At 40.8% G+C, this 19,973-nt stretch overlaps 1 protein-coding gene across 4 annotated transcripts in view; it reads left to right on the top strand.

The window, feature by feature from the left end:
- PRKCZ (protein kinase C zeta) overlaps positions 1-19,615 on the top strand; it is a 208,129-nt gene extending 188,514 nt beyond the window's left edge. For all 4 annotated transcript variants that reach the window (XM_077250091.1, XM_077250089.1, XM_077250093.1 and 1 more), the window contains 2 exons: positions 11,407-11,522; positions 17,296-19,615. In XM_077250091.1, the coding sequence (XP_077106206.1) occupies positions 11,407-11,522; positions 17,296-17,383 (204 nt within the window). In that variant the 3' untranslated portion in view covers positions 17,384-19,615. The remainder of the gene's footprint in view (positions 1-11,406; positions 11,523-17,295) is intronic.
- The last annotated feature ends 358 nt before the right edge of the window (positions 19,616-19,973 follow it).

Below are 19,973 nucleotides of genomic sequence, written 5' to 3'. Positions count from 1 at the left end.
GCCAATTCTCGAAAGACAGCATTATTACAATTCTTAATAGGATTATAATACCAATTCTTAGGGAATTGGTTGTGGTATAACCACCATGGACCAACGCAAGGGTTTGAATAGTGCAGTTACCATTCATTGCGTATTAATAAATAACACCATGTTCAGTGGCATTTTTCATTTCTTAAACTGAGAGACTCCAAAAAAGAAAACAATGATCCTTGTAGAGAAAAATGTGCTCTTTCTAATGATATCAGAATTATATTTTAGGGGTACCCTTTTTGAGAAATTTGACCTAAAAATAGGTAAAATTCGTTTTTTTTTAAAGTTTTTCATCATATGTGGGTGTGAATATTTCCACAAATACATATGCTTTGACCGTGATATTGCAGCAATGCAAAGTCATGTAGATGTTTGTTGTACAGGGCAAAGCACCAGTTACTATTGGTTTTTGGTCTTGAGTTATATATGGGCAAAGTTTGGCATAAATTTTATGCAACGCGTTTTTCAAGCTACTTTGACACAAAATTGCGGCCGAAATATTGTTTTGTCATAGCCGGTAATAATTTTATCGTGTTTAGCAGCAAAAGTTGAGCTAGTATGCCACATTTCAGCATCATAGCCAGTATAGAACTCTAATGGCTATGTGCCAAAGTTTGCAAAATCCTCTTAGCTGAAGCGGCAGGCTTGGTGGAACCTCCAGTGAAAGGTCAACAGTGCCCAATGTATTTGAGATCTGGCCCTAAAAATTTACAGAACCTCTCTTCAAACATACATGTACATCCTTATAAATTTTCAGCAAAATCGGAGAAGGTCGAGTGGGGACGATTTTTAAAACTGGTCCACTTGATGTGGAATGACCCAGCAGTGACATCACCCGATGTCACTGTTCTATAAGGGAGATCGTCTTGGGACACTCGTTATTAATTGGACTATGGCGGACAGGTAGTAAACGGTTTATTATTTTACATTTTTTGCAGGCGCTGAAGTATGCTAAGTATGGTGAAATGAAGAATATTAAAATACTTTTTCCTAATGTGTGCGTGTTTTATTAACCCTTTCTTACTATTGGATTAATAACGGATAGGCGTCTTATTGACGCCTCTCCGTTATTAACCCGGCTTAATGTCACCTTACAATAGCAAGGTGACATTAACCCCTTATTACCCCATATCCCACCGCTACACGGGAGTGGGAAGAGAGGGGCTAAGTGCCGGAATTGGCGCATCCTACAGATGCGCCATTTCTGGGGCGGCTGCGGACTGGTATTTGTAGCCGGGGGGGGGGGACCAATATCCATGGTTCCTCTCTAGGCTATGAATATCAGCCCGCAGCTGTCTGCGTAGCCTTTCTGGCTATAAAATATAGGGGGACCCCACGTCATTTTTTTGGGGGGTCCCCCTATTTTAATAGCCAGTAAAGGCTACGCAGACAGCTGCGGGCTGATATTCATAGCAGGCTACAAATATTGGCCCCCGGCTGTCGGCTTTCCCCCTCTGGCGCAGAAAATTGCGCGGGAGCCCACGCCATTTTATTAAATTTAAACGCTCATTAAGGCCTCTAACACTTGCGTCGGTACGGGTCCATCGCTATGCGTCGGGCCTACGTACTGACGCACGTTGTGAAATTTGTGTACGACGTGGGCAGCGGATGCAGTTTTTCAACGCATCCGCTGCCCATTCTGAAGTCCGGGGAGGAGGGGGCGGAGTTTTGGCCGCGCATGCGTGGTAGAAAATGGCGGACGCGACGGACAAAAAACGTTCACTTTAACTTTTTTTCGTGCCAACGGTCCGCCAAAACACGACGCATCCGTTGCACGATGGACGCGATGTATGGCCATCCGTCGCGATCTGTCACTAATACAAGTCTATGGGTAAAAAACGCATCCTGCGAGCACATTTGCAGGATCCGTTTTTTTCCCAAAAAGACGGATTGCTAAAAACGCAAGTGTGAAAGTAGCCTTAGGCTGCTTTCACACTAGCATCGGTAAGGGGCCGTCGCGCTGCGTCGCTAATAAGTCTATGGAGAAAAAACGCATCCTGCAGACAACTTTGCAGGACGCGTTTTTTCACCACAACGACGCATTGCGACATGCAGTGCACGACGCTAGTGTGAAAGAGGCCTTAGAAACATCGGCCTTTCTATTATACATCTATGGATATATCTGTCTATAGATATATTTATAGATAGATATATCTATAGATACATAGATGTATCTATCCATATATTTGGCTACTTTCACACATCAGGTTTTTGCCGTGAGGCACAATCCGGCGAGTTTTGAAAAAAACGGATCAATTTTTTTTCCTCCGGATCCGTTTTTTTCTCAGAGTTGTATTAGCGCCGGATTGTGCCTGATGGCCACACGTTTCATCCGTTTTTTGCCGGATCCGTAAAAAAAGCTGTTTCCGCCGGATGGAAAACGCATACAGAGGAACGTTTTTTCTGTCCGTCGAAAAAACGCACAGCGACGGATCCGGCAAAAAAACGTATGAAACTGAGCTGTGAAATGATGAATCCGGCCTTGGAATCCGTTTTTTTCATGCATGTTTCCATTCAAATCATGCACATTTTCCGTTTATTTACTTATTTCCAAAAACGGCATTAAAACCGCGCATAAACCGCACCAAAAAAAGCATCAGAACTGCATCAAAACTGCACCAAAAACTGCATCAAAACCTGGTGCAGTTTTTGGTGCGGTTTTGATGCAGTTTTTGGTGCGGTTTTGATGCAGTTCTTGGTGCGGTTTTGATGCAGTTCTTGGTGTGGTTTTGGTGCGGTTTTGATGCAGTTCTTGGTGTGGTTTTGGTGCGGTTTTGATGCAGTTCTTGGTGTGGTTTTGGTGCGGTTTTGATGCACTTTTTGGTGCGGTTTTGATTATTATCCAAGCTAGAATAGATGAAAATCCCTCAAACAAGAATTGAAAGACTCTTGGCTGGCTGTAAGGCTATGTACACACGTTCAGGATTCTTTGCATAATTTTCCTGAACAAAACCGGACTTTTTCTGCAAGAAATCCGCTCGCATTGTTATCGCTTTTTTTTATGGTGATTTTTCCGGAGCTTTCCACTACTATATTATACAGTGGCAAATCCGGAGGATTTTCCGCAAAATTAATGAACATGCTGCGTTTTTTTCCGCAATGCTTTCTTCTTTTTTTTTTGGCGGAAAAAAACGCAACATGTGCACAAAAATTGCGGATTGCATTCTAATAGGATGCTTAATGCAGGCGTTTTTGCAGCGGAAAACTGCCCAAAAAAACGTGAAAAATTCTGAACGTGTGCACATAGCCTAAAAAGCATATGCAAACTGTGACTTGCAAAAGGGGGTGATACTAGTTACTAACCTTGCACAGTGCCCAAACTTTTGCATCTGCCTATTTTCCTTTCTAAATTCTGCAAAGGAATGCGTGGATTTCATCCGCGCTGCGGGTGGTATTTCCTGAAGAGGTTGCAAAAAACCTTGAAACGCGTAGAATAAACCACTGTCAAACTTTAATACCTTTCTCAAATCTCATTTGGGCGGCGCGGATGAAATCCCTGTATTCCTTTGCAGAGTTCTGTCTCGTGCAGTTGGTGACCGACTTGTGGATCTGCGGCAGCCCTTATCTACACACGCTTTGAATACCTAATACCAGGTGAGCAGTTTTGTTAAACCGCTTACTCTATTTGTGGGATAAGACCCTATTTTGCGCTTGTGTCTCACTCTTTCCTCACAATACTATTTTCCTTTCTGTAATAGTTGAAATGTAAAAGATGAAAAAAATCTATATATTTTTTGCCTAAAATACAAAGGAAATGTGTAATGTTTAACTTTAGGCATTTTAGAGATCATTCCATTATCAGTTTGCCTAACTGTTCACAATAACAGTAATTTTGACCAGGGGTGCACAAACTTTTACATGCCACTGAATCATACTAAACTGGAATGAAACTAAAGATTCTGATCTGCTTTTCTTTTAACCCCTTCACGACCTAGGACATATAGGTATGTCACAGGTCTTGTATCCCCCTTTGATGGAGGCTCTGGTGCTGAGCACGCATCTTTTCCGGCACATGACAGCTGGCCTGATCAGCTGTCATGTGCCCCTAACAGCCGTGGGTGCAATTGCAATCCACCTGCAGCTGTTAACATGTTAAATGCCACTGTCACTCTCTGATAGCGGCATTTAACATGATCGCTCCAGAGGCGCATCACAAACCCTGCCCATCGGAGCCCATCACATGATCGCAGGGCGCTGATGGGTGGTTGGCATAGCAACCAGGGGTCTGCAGAAAACCCACATGCTTGTCATGGCCGATCTGCTATGGACACCGACCTGAGGCCGGCGTTATTAGAAGATGATTTTTACTACATATAGCAGGGCTGAAGAAGCACTATGTGTAGCACAAGGGATTAGAAGATCGCAGCTTCAAGTTTCCTGAGACTACTGAAGCAAGTAGAAAATTTTGTTAAGTAGTTCAAATCACCCTCCTTTTGCCCCATTCGAAATAAAAAAAAATACATGTTTGGTATCGCTGTGTTCAGAAACACCCGATCTATCAAACTATAAAAAGAGTTAATTTAATCTGATTTGGTAAAGGGCGTAAGGAAAAAAAAAATCTAAACTCCAAAATTACCGTATTTTCCGGCGTATAAGACGACTTTTTAACCCCCGAAAATCTTCTTAAAAGTCGGGGGTCGTCTTATACGCCGGGAATCGACTTGTACGCCGGTGTATATGGTGGGTGGGGAGGGGGAGTGATCCTGATGACGAGGGGGCGTCTCACAGGAAAGTGAGTAATCCCCATTACCTTATCCTAGCGGTGCAGCGTGGGGGTGTCAGTGCTGGGAGCGGCGGCGGCTGCTGTGTTCTGGTGCGGCGGCTCCTCTTCTGTGTGGGGCCTCTGTGCTGTGAGGTGGCGGCGGCAGCGGCGTATCTTTATCCAGTTGGGGCTCCTCCGGCATCTCCTTAGCCCTGGAGGCCCCGCCGCAACTCCATCGGTGCAATGTGGTGGCCTCCGGGAAAATGGCCGCTGCTCAGATTCAGATCTCGTGTCCCGAGATTTCGGGACGAGATCTGAATCTGAGCAGCGGCCATTTTCCCGGAGGCCACCGCATCGCACCTATTGAGCTGCCTCCGGGAAAATGGCCGCTGCATTGCACTCATGGAGTTGCGGCGGGGCCTCCAGGGCTAAGGAGATGCCGGAGGAGCCCCAACTGGATAAAGATATGCCGCCGCCACCGCACAGCACAGAGGCCCCACACAGAAGAGGAGCCGCCGCACCAGAGCACAGCAGCCGCCGCACCAGAACACAGCAGCCGCCGCCACTCCCAGCACTGAGACCCCCACGCTGCACCGCTACGATAAGGTAATGGGGGATACTCACTTTCCTGTGAGACGCCCCCTCGTCATCAGGATCACTCCCTCCCCCCCCCAAAAGGCACATATTCACCGGCCCTATAAGACGACATAGGGTGTATAAGAAGACCCCCGACTTTTAAGAAGATTTTATATTTTAACTGGTAAAGTTGGGGGGTCGTCTTATACGCCCAGTCGTCTTATACGCCGGAAAATACGGTACATTTATTTTGGTTGCCGCAGCATTGCATTAAAATGCAATAACTTGATCAAAACATCGTATCTACCCAAAAATTGTATCAGTAAAAATGTCAGCTCACCCAGCCCCAGATACCACAAAAATTGAGAATATAGAGATGATATCGGTCTCGGAAAATGGTGCCTTTTTATTTTTTATTTACAAAATTGGATTTTTTTCATCACACAAATAAAAATTAACCTATACGTGTTTGGTATTTGCAAATTCGTAATAACTTGTAGAATTATAATGGTAGGTCAGTTTTAGCATGTACCGAGCATAGTAAAAAAAATAAATAAAATACATTTGTGGAATAGCTTTTCTTTTGCAATTTCATTGCGCTTGTATTTTTTTTCCCTTTTTTGCAGTACACTATATGGTAAAATCAACTGTGTTGTTGAAAAGTACAACTCATCCCCCCAAAAAAACAAGCCCTCATAAGACCATTATGATGGAAAAATAAAAAAGTTATGGCTCTGGGGAAAATGAGAGCAAAAAAACAACCCTGTAAAATCCCAAGGTCATGAAGGGGTTAATAACAATATGTTAAAAAATCCCCAAAACCTGATGGCTTCTTTAAAAACTGTAGAAATGCAGCGTCACCTTTAATGAACCTACCCGAAGTCTACACATCTTTCCAGAGCAGTTTGTCCATTCAGTTCCAACCATTTATAAGCTAAATTGGAAGGAAATGGTTGCGAGTTAAAAATAAGCAATGAACAATTTCCTCAATCAAAGACCAGCATGCGTATGGCCAATGGCCTTTGTGCATTCTAGCTTGTGCTTTAGTTTAACCATTTGCTGTAAGTAATAATTGTAGATATACTGTACTAACATTAATCAATCATATAGCGTACCTTCCTACATAATTCTGGGGGAGTCTTACCCCCACACTCACTTGGCTATGTTATCGAGGAATTAACTTGTAAACAAAAATCTCTAAAACCAGACACCCTGGTAATCAGCTGATCTCCCCAGTACTGTCAATTTAGACCCTCCCTTCATTTACTACTTCTTTTTTTTAATTATGGTTTTAATTACCTACATAAAATAGGATTGTTTTTTCTTCATTCATTAGAAGAGGTGCAAAAACACTGAAATAATTGACATGGAAACTGCTTCAACTCTGCAAGGAAAAAATAAGTAAAGTGTGCACGAGACTAAAGGATTCTCATTCACTTTGACATTGCTAGGAAAATCTTTCCGTTTTTGTGACAAAACTGTTGTGGAAAAGTTACTTAATATCAGCACAGATCCTAAATGTTCAGCAGATTACTCCGTAACACTCTGCACACAAGATTTGCCGCATATCTAAAAATTAAAATGTATGTAACAAAGCTGAAAATGTATGGGTGAAATATTCACCAGGCAGATAAATCCTCAGCATTTCTCTTCCCTCCGGAAGGTTTGGCCTCCATTATAACAACTGACCTGGTGAGTAAGAGATCTGGGAGGTTGGCAATCAGGATAGCGCCTCTGGACCTGTGCACTGATTTGTTTTCTCATGATAGATTCCTTTTAATATCCTAATACACATTAAACTGTTTCATGGTGTGATCTTTGGCTGGGACACTTCTTTTTTTTTTTTCTAGTTTAAAATAAGACTATAGACATTTAGGTCTCAAGGGAAGGGAGTTGCTATCTGTACGGTAATGATTTGGATATAGGCAAAGCCCTCGGTAGGGGATAACAGGCCCTAGTATTGACTGAGGATGATGGGAATAAATAGAATTAGTATATAGTGTATACTTACAGGATTGTACGTTTAACCACAAGGGGATTGGGAAAATGTTAAAGAATGACAACAAAAAATTAATGCCATTTAGTGAATATTAAAAATGTGAAAAAGTTATTTTTCTTCAGTGCCGACACATGAAGTTAGTGAATCTCACTACAACACTTCCAGGGAAATGTTACCTTGCATATAAACGGTGTTTGAGGATTCATCAGGGGGAGAACCTGTTTAGTATTGGGGCCCTCTGTTGTAGCTAATGGGGGAGACTCCCGTGATATTTCCATGCATTAATAGTCTATAGAGCAGACAGAATAGGGTTGTCTTGGTGAAAAAGGATCAATAGTTTTTAGGATTTTTTTTTTTTACCTGCCTGATATCCGGTTTCTAACGTACAGGTGAATAATCTGAATCCATCTCAAGGGAAACAACATCTGGATTATAAGGCTTTGTTAGGCCATGTTCACACGTTGCATTTTTTTTTTTCCCACAGGCAAAACCTGCTCTCTTGGCTGTAAAGAAACGTTAAAAAAAGCAGGTTTTGATGAGTGTTTTGTTTTTTTGTTTAAACTGTGTTTTTGTCATTTTGTCTCTTGTGCATGCTGATGAAGTTGAATAAGACTTTTTTTTATGCACTAAATTATCAGGTTTTGGCACCAAAACCTGATGTCTGCATTTTTTGCACTTACTCATTGCTTTCAAAGGGTGAAAAACAGTGCAAAAAGGTGGAACGAAGTGACACGCTGCATTTTGCAGAAATGCAGCTTTTTGACAAAACCATAAAGAAAAAAAACAAAAAGCTGTGCGCATGAGATGTTTGAAATATCATAGACTTAACTGGTACAGTGAAATGCAGCTTTAAATCTGCATAAAAAAGCAGCAAAAAAGTTGCAAAAAACGCAGCGCGTGAACATAGCCTAAAAGGGTTCTCGCCTAGAATGTATAAAAATTGCAAAATGCTGATAAAAAGCAGTAGCAGAGAATATATATGGGGTGCTCACTGCTAAAAGGAGGTGCTCAGGAGAAAAAACGTATGTCAATACTGAAAAATAACTGCGGCACACTGCAAGTTCCAAATGAATGATAGAGTAAATAATGCACTTCCTTGTGCGTCCAACACTCGGTAGCCAAGCAGTTCAAGTAAATAAGGTATATAATTCAACGTTTCGGCTTGTTTTTAGCCTTTATCAAGAAATACCTATCTCTTAAAGAGTTCCCGGGTAGTCCGAGTCCATGGCAAGGTCATTTTTTCAATATTGACTAAAAGAAGCAGTAGGCAGGAATGCCGTGTGGTCCTGAAAATAACTTGAGAACAATCCTAGATCAGATTTGCAAGAGAATCCGCAGCAGAAATCTGCGCTCTCCTTTGGGCTGGGCCTCTGCTTTGCAGTTTGACATAACACTGATCCACGTGTGGCAACCTGCCACAGATGTCCTCTCCAATAAGTGAAATATAATTTTTTTGTTCCAGTGATGCAGATTTCAACTTTGTATTAAAAAAAAAGTACAAATTTAAGCTGGTGTTTGTGGATTCTTGTTGGTGCAGAATGTGTGCTGAAATTAGGGTGAAAAAAACCTCTTCATGTCCTATAAATACCGTATTATTCACAGTTTATAATTTATCTTTGTATAACTGAATTAACCTTAGTACAAAATATTGATATTACTATTTTCTTTACATCAGGCTTTATCCTGATTCAGCTTTTCTCTGGGTTTATACGTCCTGCTCCCCATACAATTACCTTTCAAAGAAAATTTACATGAACTAAATCCGGTTGTGAGCGTGCAAGTATTCTCCTGAGGCTTCAGTACATGAAGAAACTTAGGGGATAATTAAAGGGGTCTTCGTAATATAAAAACCAGCAACATTGCAATTTTTCTCCTCTTTGTTCTCAAGAATGGAGCGAGTGTTAATATTATTTTTACTGCTCATTGCTTAGTTTCCCAGTAATCTCTCCAGTCTATAAGTAATATTTCCTAGGCAAGAAGCGCAGCACTTACAAGCTTTTTTTCTATAGAGCTTGTAAGTGCTGCTCTCAGACTTGCTGTATTAAACCCACTTCAGTGCTTCCTCCAGGACTACAGAGGCAAAGTGCAAAGTTTCCAGCACTGGAGAGTGCACTGTTCAGATTATTGGCTCAAGTCATCTCACTGGTCCGAGCTTTTAATCGGGAAGAGCGCAATGCCCCCTGGCAAGCAGAAAGCCAAGAGTATGGGGAGAGGTGCTCCTGAAACGCTATTAGGAAAACACTTCAAATATTTTTTTTCCCTAATCTACTGTATATCTTCCTCTTTATACTTTTATGTTACTGAACCTGTGGAGAAGTTTATTCAGTGCGTAAAGGATTAAGGGTATGTGCACACCTTCAGTATTTGCAGCGCTGCAAATACTAATATGTTCGCAAGAAAAATGCAGAATAAAACATTTGCATTTTAGATGCATTTTCCCATTGATTAGTAGGGGTGGAATCTGCAGCAATATGGTCCCATAGATAGCTGTGCCATATATAATGCTCTGCACCATTCATTATGGCCCCATAGATGCTCCATATAAAGCTGTGCCATATATAATGCTCTGCACCGTTCATTATGGTCCCATAGATGCTCCACATAAAGCTGTGCCATATATAATGCTCTGCACCTTTCATTATGGCCCCATAGATGCTCCATAGAAAGCTGTGCCATATATAATGCTCTGCACCATTCATTATGGCCCCATAGATGATCCATAGAAAGCTGTGCCATATATAATGCTCTGCACCGTTCATTATGGCCCGATAGATGCTCCACATAAAGCTGCCCCATATATAATGCTCTGCACCATTCATTATGGTCCCACAGATAGCTGTGCCATATATAATGCTCTGCACCGTTCATTATGGTCCCATAGATAGCGGTGCCATATATAATGCTCTGCACCATTCATTATGGCCCCATAGATGCTCCATAGAAAGCTGTGCCATATATAATGCTCTGCACCATTCATTATGGCCCCATAGAAAGCTGTGCCATATATAATGCTCTGCACCGTTCATTATGGTCCCATAGATAGCTGTGCCATATATAATGCTCTGCACCATTCATTATGGCCCCATAGATGCTCCATAGAAAGCTGTGCCATATATAATGCTCTGCACCGTTCATTATGGCCCCATAGATGCTCCATAGAAATCTGTGCAATATATAATGCTGCTGCTGCAATTAAAAAAAGCGTCCCGTCTCGGCGTCTCTCTGCACTAACTGTTCAGGCAGAGGGCGGCGCGCAGATTAGTACGTCATCGCGCCCTCTGACCTGAACAGTCAGAGCAAGAGGACGGGAAGACGGAGCGGTGCCCGGCGGGTGGAACGTGGACAGGTAACTATGACATACTTACCTGCTCCTGGCGTCCCTGGTTCCTTATCCCGGACAGCTGGTCTCCGGGTGCCGCAGCCTCTTCCTCGGTCAGCGGTACCGCTGATTAGAGGAATGAATATGCGGCTCCACCCCTATGGGAGTGGAGTCCATATTCATAACTTTAATGAGCGGTCCCACGTGACCGCTGAACAGGGGACGAGCTGCGGCACCGAAGACCGTGGGACGGGCAGGGGGAGCGCCGGGACTAGGTGAGTATATGACAGACCTCTCTCCCCCTCACCCGCCGACCCTACCGCCGATCATGACTCGAGTATAAGCCGAGAGGGGCACTTTCAGCCCAAAAATTTGGGCTGAAAATCTCGGCTTACTCGAGTATATACGGTAAATCACGTAAAGGGCAATGCTGACTCCAAGTAGTGCATGCATTCATTCATTCCTACCTTTTTGCTACAAGTACCGTAAATAAAAAATAACATATTCTTTATGTGCGAATGTTTCATTGCTGTAAGTGTGGTTAAACCTAGGCCAGAATCTGTGTGGCACCAGATGGCACTTTTTCACGATTATCTGTTTCTGATGTAGTGTAGCTGACTTACAAGATGATGTTTATCACAGGAATGGTGCTTACTTGTGAAGAACACAGTTATTCAAAATAATATGAGTCGTAACAGTTGCCAAAATCTGATTAGGGGGTAATATAACTTGTGTGTTTTACATGTTCTTAATGCACAGTAATTTATTCTCTCCTTACAGCTGGAGAAAAAGCAGGTTATTCCTCCCTTCAAGCCTCAGATCACAGACGACTATGGTTTGGAGAACTTTGACACTCAGTTTACCAGTGAACCCGTGCAGCTCACACCGGATGATGAGTACGTACAAAATAAAAATCCATAAATACATTGTAATAACCTTTTTATCCTATTTTGCAGATCCAATCCTAATATGTAGTAGGTGTAATAAAAATATTAGCAAATACTTCCAATCAGAAATGTAGCATAGTTCTAGTTCGCGATGTCACTTACCCATGTGCAGTGCATAAGTTTATGAATCCATAGTTACGACCACTAGCAACTAACTGCCACTGAGTGGTCGTAACCATGGATACCAAAGCTACTACAATGACCTATACATTGGATAAGAGATTGTGAATCAGAAAAACTATACTATAGTTATAATTGGAGGAATTTGCTAATAGTGTTAGTATTATAATTACTACATATTGGGATAGGATTTTGGAGATGGAAATACCCCTTTAACCTGTAGATGAGTGTTCAGTAGTGCAAAATTCTGCACCATGAGCATGGATATTATCATGGCCTGTTCAGATGAAAGCTGCTGCTTTTGAGTATACCCTTAGGAAAAAAGGGCTCATAAGGGCTATAAAACTAAATCGTCTACTACAGAGACAGGTCAATGCAAGTAGTCAAAATGTCCACATACAATTACTACTACAAAGTTAAAGTGGTTGTCCAAGTTATAAAACCCATTTTAAAAGGTAATTAGGAAGTGTGTGTTAGTGGTTTGTCACAATTAGGGTCCTCATCTATTAGCCAGAGAGTAAAGCATAAATGGGATGTCTCTTAAGGTACCTTCATACTGAACAACTTAACAACAATAACGATAGCGATCCGTGACGTTGCAGCGTCCTGGATAGCGATATCGTTGTGTTTGACTTGCAACAGCGATCTGGATCCTGCTGTGATATCGCTGGTCGGAGCTAGAAGGCCAGAACTTTATTTGGTCGTCAGATCGGCGTGTATCGTTGTGTTTGACAGCAAAAGTAACGATGCCAGCAATGTTTTACAATGGTATCCAGGGTAAATATCGGGTTACTAAGCACAGGGCCGCGCTTAGTAACCCGATATTTACCCTGGTTACCATTGTAAAAGTAAAAAAAAAAAAACAGTACATACTCACCTTCTGATGTCTGTCACGTCCCCCGGCGTCCGCGCTGCTGCTCAGAGCTTCCTGCACTGAATGTGTCAGTGTCGGCCGTAAAGCAAAGCACAGCGGTGACGTCACCGCTCTGCTTTAGGGCCGGCGCTTACACAGTGCAGGGAAGCGGACGCCGGGGGACGCGACAGGCACCGGAATGTAAGTATGTAGTGTTTTTTTTTTTTTTACATTTACACTGGTAACCAGGGTAAACATCGGGTTACTAAGCGCGGCCCTGCGCTTAGTAACCCGATGTTTACCCTGGTTACCCGGGGACTTTGGCATCGTTGGTCGCTGGAGAGCTGTCTGTGTGACAGCTCTCCAGCGACCACACAACGACGAAACAGCGACGCTGCAACGATCGGCATCGTTGTCTATATCGCTGCAGCGTCGCTTAATGTGACTGTACCCTTACTGTGGCGGACAGACACATGCATTATACAGTAGAGACAGTTCACTGCTGCAGTGGGAATTGTCGTGCTTCAGTGGTACTACAGGGAAATTGAACACTTTCTATCTCAGTCCTTCAGCTGATCGCTGGCAGTCCCAGTAGTGAGACTGTGATCAGCTTATCAAGGGACAAGTATAACAAAATATTTACCATAGTTCTCTACAACTGTCTCCCCCAAACTAAACGGCAAAGACAAAACAAACACATTCTATTGTTTTCAGAGTGATAGATTACCTCTTCACTCCAAAATGTTGCAAAAATTTTATTTTAAAAATTGAAAAGCATTATACAGATAGCGGAGAAGTCGGTCATCTCTGAAGAGATGTTTATTCCGGTGCATGCACTTAGAGCCTTCTGGTTATGCGCTAACAAAATGAGTTGCTTTATGTTAATCCCACTCTGAAGAATTTCCCAGAGGTCGCTCACTTTCACACCGGGTGGCAAACAGTGCAGACGTGTGCACAACTGGCAGACGTTAGGAAAGATGCATATTTATTAGGAGAGGACGGGTGAACGATACTTGCTGATTGCGCATCACAATATGAGTAAGGTCTCATTTAAATGCTTGGGGTTTTTTTTTGCATATGGGAAAATAACAAAAAAAGGTCCTTAGTGTTGCTGGATTTTATTTTCATTAGTTTTTGATTGTGTGTATTTTTAGGAAGTGTTTTATCCATTTTACTCATATGCATCAAAACCAACAACCAAACAATCATGCTTTTCTCGCTCTTTAACCCCTTCCTGACATGTGCCGTACTAGTACTGCTCTGCGGGAACTGAGTTCCCGCAAACGGCAGTACTAGTACGGCAGCACTAAAAAAAAATAAAAAATTTCCCAATAAATCCATTTATTTATTATTTATGTAAATTAAAAAAAAAACCAGTAAAAGTACACATATTTGGTTTTGCCGCGTCCGTAACGACCCGCTCTATAAAACGATCCCACCTAGTTAACCCCTTCAGTGAACACCGCAAAAAAAGAGGCAAAAAACAACGCTTTATCATACCAGCGAACAAAAAGTGGAACAACACGCGATCAAAAAGACGGATATAAATAACCGTGGTAACGCTGAAAACGTCATCTTGTCCCGCAAAAAGAAAAGCCGCCATACAGCATCATTAGCGGAAAAATAAAAGGTATAGCTCTCAGAAAAAAGCGATGCAAAAACAATTATTTTTTATATAAAATAGTTTTTATTATGTAAAAGTGCCAAAACATAAAAAAAATGATATAAATGAGGTTTCGCTGTAATCGTACTGACCTGAGGAATAAAGCTGCTTTATCAATTTTACCACACGTGGAACGGTATAAACGCCCCCCCCCTCCCAAAAATCGGAATAAAAAGCGATCAAAAAATGTCATGTGCCCGAAAATGGTACCAATAAAAACGTCAACTCGTCCCACAAAAAACAAGACCTCACATGACTCTGTGGACCAAAATATGGAAAAATTATAGCTCTCAAAATGTGGTGATGCAAAAATTATTTTTTGCAATAAAAAGCGTCTTTTAGTGTGTGATGGCTGCCAATCATAAAAATCCGCCAAAAAAAGCTATAAAAATAAATCAAACCCCCCTTCATCACCCCCTTAGTTAAGGAAAAATAATAAAATTGTAAAAAATGTATTTATTTCCATTTTCCCGCTAGGGTTAGGGTTGGGGCTAAAGTTAGGATTAGATTTACGGTTGGGATTAGGGTTAGGGGTGTGGGGTTTCAGTTATAATTGGGGGGTTTCCACTGTTTAGGCACATCAGGGGCTCTCCAAACGCGACATGGTGTCCGATCTCAATTCCAGCTAATTCTGCATTGAAAAACTAAAACGGTGCTCCTTCCCTTCCGAGCTCTGCCGTGCGCCCAAACAGGGGTTTACCCCCACATATGGAGTATCAGCGTACTCAGGACAAATTGTACAACAACTTTTGTGGTCCAATTTCTCCTGTTACCCTTGGTAAAATAAAACAAATTGGATCTGAAATAAAAAATTATTTTTAAACATTCCAAAAATTCCTGCGAAGCACCTGAAGGGTTAATAAACTTTTTGAATGTGGTTTTGAGTACCTTGAGGGGTGCAGTTTTTAGAATGGTGTCACTTTTGGGCATTTTCTGTCATGTAGACCCCTCAAAGTCAATTCAAGTGTGAGGTGGTCCCTAAAAAAAAATCGTTTTGCAAATTTTGTTGTAAAAATTAGAAATCGCTGGTCAATTTTTAATCCTTATAACTTGCTAACAAAAAAAATTGTTTCCAAAATTGTGCTAATGTAAAGCAGACATGTGGGTAATGTTATTAAATTATTTTGTATGATGACTCTAATTTAAGGGCATAAAAACTAAAAGTTTAAAAATTGCAAAATTTTCGCCAAATTTCCATTTTTTTTCACAAATAAACGCAAGTCAAATCGAAGAAATTTTACCACTATCATAAAGTACAATATGTCACGAGAAAACAATCTCAGAATCACCAGGATCCGTTGAAACGTTTCAGCGTTATGACCTCATAAAGTGACAGTGGTCAGAATTGAAAAAAATGGCCTGGTCAGGAAGTTGAAAACAGGCTTCTGGGAGAAGGGGTTAAGGACATACACAGGAGTATCCATGTGCTGTCAGCTTTTTATTTTTTTTTTTACGGAACCTTTGATTTGAATGGGCATTTCATGTGTGACTTGGATGAAAACAGGACATATCTCCTTTTATTTGATTTTTTTGTGAAAACTTGGCTCACACAGAAACAGTCACATGTGAAGAGCCCTATAGATGAGCATTTAATCTATATGGATATCTGTATGAGGCCTAAGACTGATGCCAACCATGCGTAGGGTATGGTAACATATGTAGATTTTCTGCAAAATGTAGAAGGAAATTTGTATGAGTTACATGTGGATGTGTTGCAGCTTCAACCTTATGTATTGCAAAGAGAAAAATCTGTAGCATAAATTACACGCCGGTTAATTTCCACTACAGCTTTATTTTCTGCCATTTCTGAGATTTAGTAAATTTTCATCCACTTTGCCCAGTATACAGTGGGGCAAAAAAGTATTTAGTCAGTCAGCAATAGTGCAAGTTCCACCACTTAAAAAGATGAGAGGCGTCTGTAATTTACATCATAGGTAGACCTCAACTATGTGAGACAAACTGAGAGAAAAAATCCAGAAAATCACATTGTCTGTTTTTTTATCATTTTATTTGCATATTATGGTGGAAAATAAGTATTTGGTCAAAAACAAAATTTCATCTCAATACTTTGTAATATATCCTTTGTTGGCAATGACAGAGGTCAAACGTTTTCTGTAAGTCTTCACAAGGTTGCCACACACTGTTGTTGGTATGATGGCCCATTCCTCCATGCAGATCTCCTCTAGAGCAGTGATGTTTTTGGCTTTTCGCTTGGCAACACGGACTTTCAACTCCCATACCATGTCCACTACGTGAGCTTACTTTATAAATGTATAGAAATATAATATAGTGTAAGGCTTTGTTCACACGTGTTTTTGCTGGGTTTTAGTTTTTCTGCAGGCAAAAACTGCTTTCTTGGCAGTAAAGAAGCTGCTACAAAACGCAGGTTTTCCTGCAGTTTTTTGCTGCGTATGCATTTTTATTGTCTCCTGTGCATGCTGATAATGTTTAGTGCCCCCACAAAAAACATGATTCATCTTCCTTAGGTATTTGCACCAAAAGCTCAGCAAAACCTGATACCTGTGTTTTTTGCACTTACTCATCGCTTTGTAGGGGTGAAAAAAAAAAAGCTGAAAGAATTGACATGCTGCAATTTTAAAGGGAATCTGTCACCCAAAAAATGGCCTGTAACCTAAGGCCACCGGCATCAGGGGCTTATCTACAGCATTCTGTAATGCTGTAGATAAGCCCCCCCGATGTATCCTGAAAGATAAGAAAAACAGGTTATATTATACTCACCCAGGGGCGGTCCCTGTTCTGTTCGGGTCCGATGGGCGTTGCGGTCCGGGGCCTTAGTTTATAGACTGTTTGTTTTTGGGGTGACAGATTCCCTTTAAAAATGGAGCAGTTTTCCAAATCGGTCAGGGAAAAACTGTGTGCATGACATTTCTGAAATCTCATAGCTTTTGACCGAACTGTAAAACGCAGTTTAAAATGTGCATATAAAAAAACAAAGCAAAAAGCACAACGTGTGAACATAGCCTAACAGTTCTTCTTTGACATCAGTATTGATTTACTAGACAATACTCTTAACTTTTTGCCATTATCATTTATAAACCAACATTTTTTTTAATTTTTTTTTACAGAGACGTAATAAAACGAATAGACCAATCAGAGTTTGAAGGCTTTGAATATATTAACCCATTGCTGCTCTCAACAGAAGAGACGGTATGAAGGACTGCGATATTTATGGACAAAACCATGTGATTGATCCCGAACTTGTATCCTTAACTACAGTATATGCATGCGAGGCTGGAAAACTGATGCCAGGTTCTTAGTACAGATCAGCACTACAGGATTTGCTGCTGAAAATCATCTACAATGGAGATGTTTATAGTGGATCTCTTCCTGGGTAGTAGCTGCTCTCTACATGAGGAGATGGCTTTCCGGCTCAGTTACACAAGGGATTTCACTTTTTGTGCCTGCCTCTTTGAAGGGTCTACAGTGTATGTAAATTCCATCTGAGGGCGCCTGTATGGATGAACTGTTTTAATTTCAGGCAATCATGTAAGCAAGCCGCTTCCATTAGTGCATTAGATGCCATGTGCTGCACTCCTGGGAAACAAAACAAAAGTGTGGAAAATGAATTGACAGCATCTGATTTAATGACTTTCTCCTCCCAAAAATTAACAAGGTGGTACTTGTCAGTCTGGGTATTTAAAGAAAGCTGTGTTACATCGATTACGTACAAAAAAAATCACATTGCTCAGAAGCCTAACTGAAGTAATTGCACTGGTAATATTATAAAAGTAGATCTGGATTTTATTTTCTAAAAAAAAACTGCAATGTTGCACTTCCATTAAATCTAGAACCATCTGGGTGCAGTAAAGGCAATAAAAAAAACCAAAACAATTTGCTGGGAGGTGAAATAATAAATTTGCACATTTGAATGGCTTTGTGGAAATCAACGATGTAATGTGCCTAATACTTAGCTTGTAGTGTATGACCTTTTGCTATCTGAACAATTCCAATGCAGTATTCCATGCAGAAACACGCCCGGCCATAGATCCTGATAACACGTCCCCTTTAAGCCTTAACAGGTGGAACTTAAAAAATCTTCTTCATTTCTCGTCCTAGTCGAGCATACATTTTCTAGATGTTGGCTGCTTGATCCGTTGTGTAGCTGCTGTTTAGTAGAGGTCAAGACGAAAACCTCCCGCTCCCTCCATTCTCCTACGTATCTGATGCAGCGTCACAAGTTAACAGGAAAAGCCATGCACCAGAGACTTTTGCATTTAGGTGACCAGTGTTTATGATGATATACCGGAAAACGTGTGATCGCTGATTTACACCAATGTCTTAAACCTATGAAACGAACAAAGCCGCGTGTCCATTATTTGCCTGGGGGGAGGGGTGTCTCGCTTACATAACACGTTACAATCATCGGATCTACTTGACATGATGATTTATTTTCGGCCACTGAGGAGTACGAAAAAAGAAAACATTCCACGCACTTGCCCGTGTAATAAAAGCACACTATCATAAAATTAGTACAAGTATTAATAATTATTAAAGTTTCACGTACATTTGTTTTTCTGGTCCTCAGAACATTCCAGCTCATGACACGTTACTGTCTAACTTCACTAAGGGATTAAAAAAAAAAAAGAATTACTAGATTCATCCATTTAATACTTAGCCACTAAGTTATTTAAGAAAAGTATATAATCATGAGACATGCGATCTTCTCCCCTCCCCAGTCAGGAAAAACGCATTCCCACTGAATTTGCAAATCCATTTTTTTTGCTGTTTGGTAAACCTGGGGGCGATCACTGTAATTCCACGTATCCGACCAAATGACATACTGCATCAGGGAAGGGAGCAAAAGATTTGGTCCTGTGTAACTTCATGTACGTATCTCGCGAAGGACGAATTACAGATTCTGTATATTTGCTGACCCTTTAACACAAAGGAAAAAAAAAAAAAACTACTTGATTTTATACAATTTAATTTAAAGGCATTACAAATGTTCCTGTGTTGCCAAATAGTTTTGTTGCTCATATGCAAGTGTATGAAAAAAAACAAACAAATGTTTTGTTCACAATGAAGGGGAAATTTTTTATATATATTAAAAAAAAAAAAAACTTGTTTTATAAATTAAAGAAAATGAAGGCTGTAATTAATTGTGGTTTGGGGGAGGGGGGGCGCGGGGTGACGAATATATGAAGAATATGGCTCTGGTAATTATCTAGTTGTCTTATTTGGAATAGTAAATGAACATTACAGCTAATTTAATGATTGTAAAACAGTAAATATGTTCTTGTAGTTTTGTAAATTTCAATGAGTTAAGACCTTGCTGACTAAGTTAATTGTGCAGAAGATGGTATACTAATCCATTAAATAATTAAGATCATTTATATTCTTGCACATTAAAAGACTTTATTGAAAAATAAAAAAGACTTTGTGTGTATCTGAAATGTATTTTTTTTTTTAACTGGACTGGTCACAGCAAACATTGCACTGTAAAAAGTGTATTTCTTGCAGAAAATACACGGCTTATTACAGTGCAAACATAATGTATGAGCTTTCTTAAAAAGGTTGTCAAATCACAAAATCTGAAAAAAAGTAAGCTAATCCATGCTGTATTGTATTATACAATACCACTATTACTTTGTTTCTACCATTCGTTGCTCCTGAATTTCACATTGTCTGCACCCAGTGTGTTTACATCTGGCTCCTGACCAGGCGGCTTCCTGAGCCTTTATTTCTTCCTAAGCTCACAGCCAGAGCTAGCCCCGCCCTCTGTACATTAATTCGCTGTTAGTAT

Source organism: Ranitomeya variabilis, chromosome 4 (assembly GCF_051348905.1).
Source record: "Ranitomeya variabilis isolate aRanVar5 chromosome 4, aRanVar5.hap1, whole genome shotgun sequence".
Taxonomy (NCBI): Eukaryota; Metazoa; Chordata; class Amphibia; order Anura; family Dendrobatidae; genus Ranitomeya; species Ranitomeya variabilis.
Note: the sequence above shows the minus strand (reverse complement) of the source record. Positions and strands in the feature narration are given on the sequence as shown.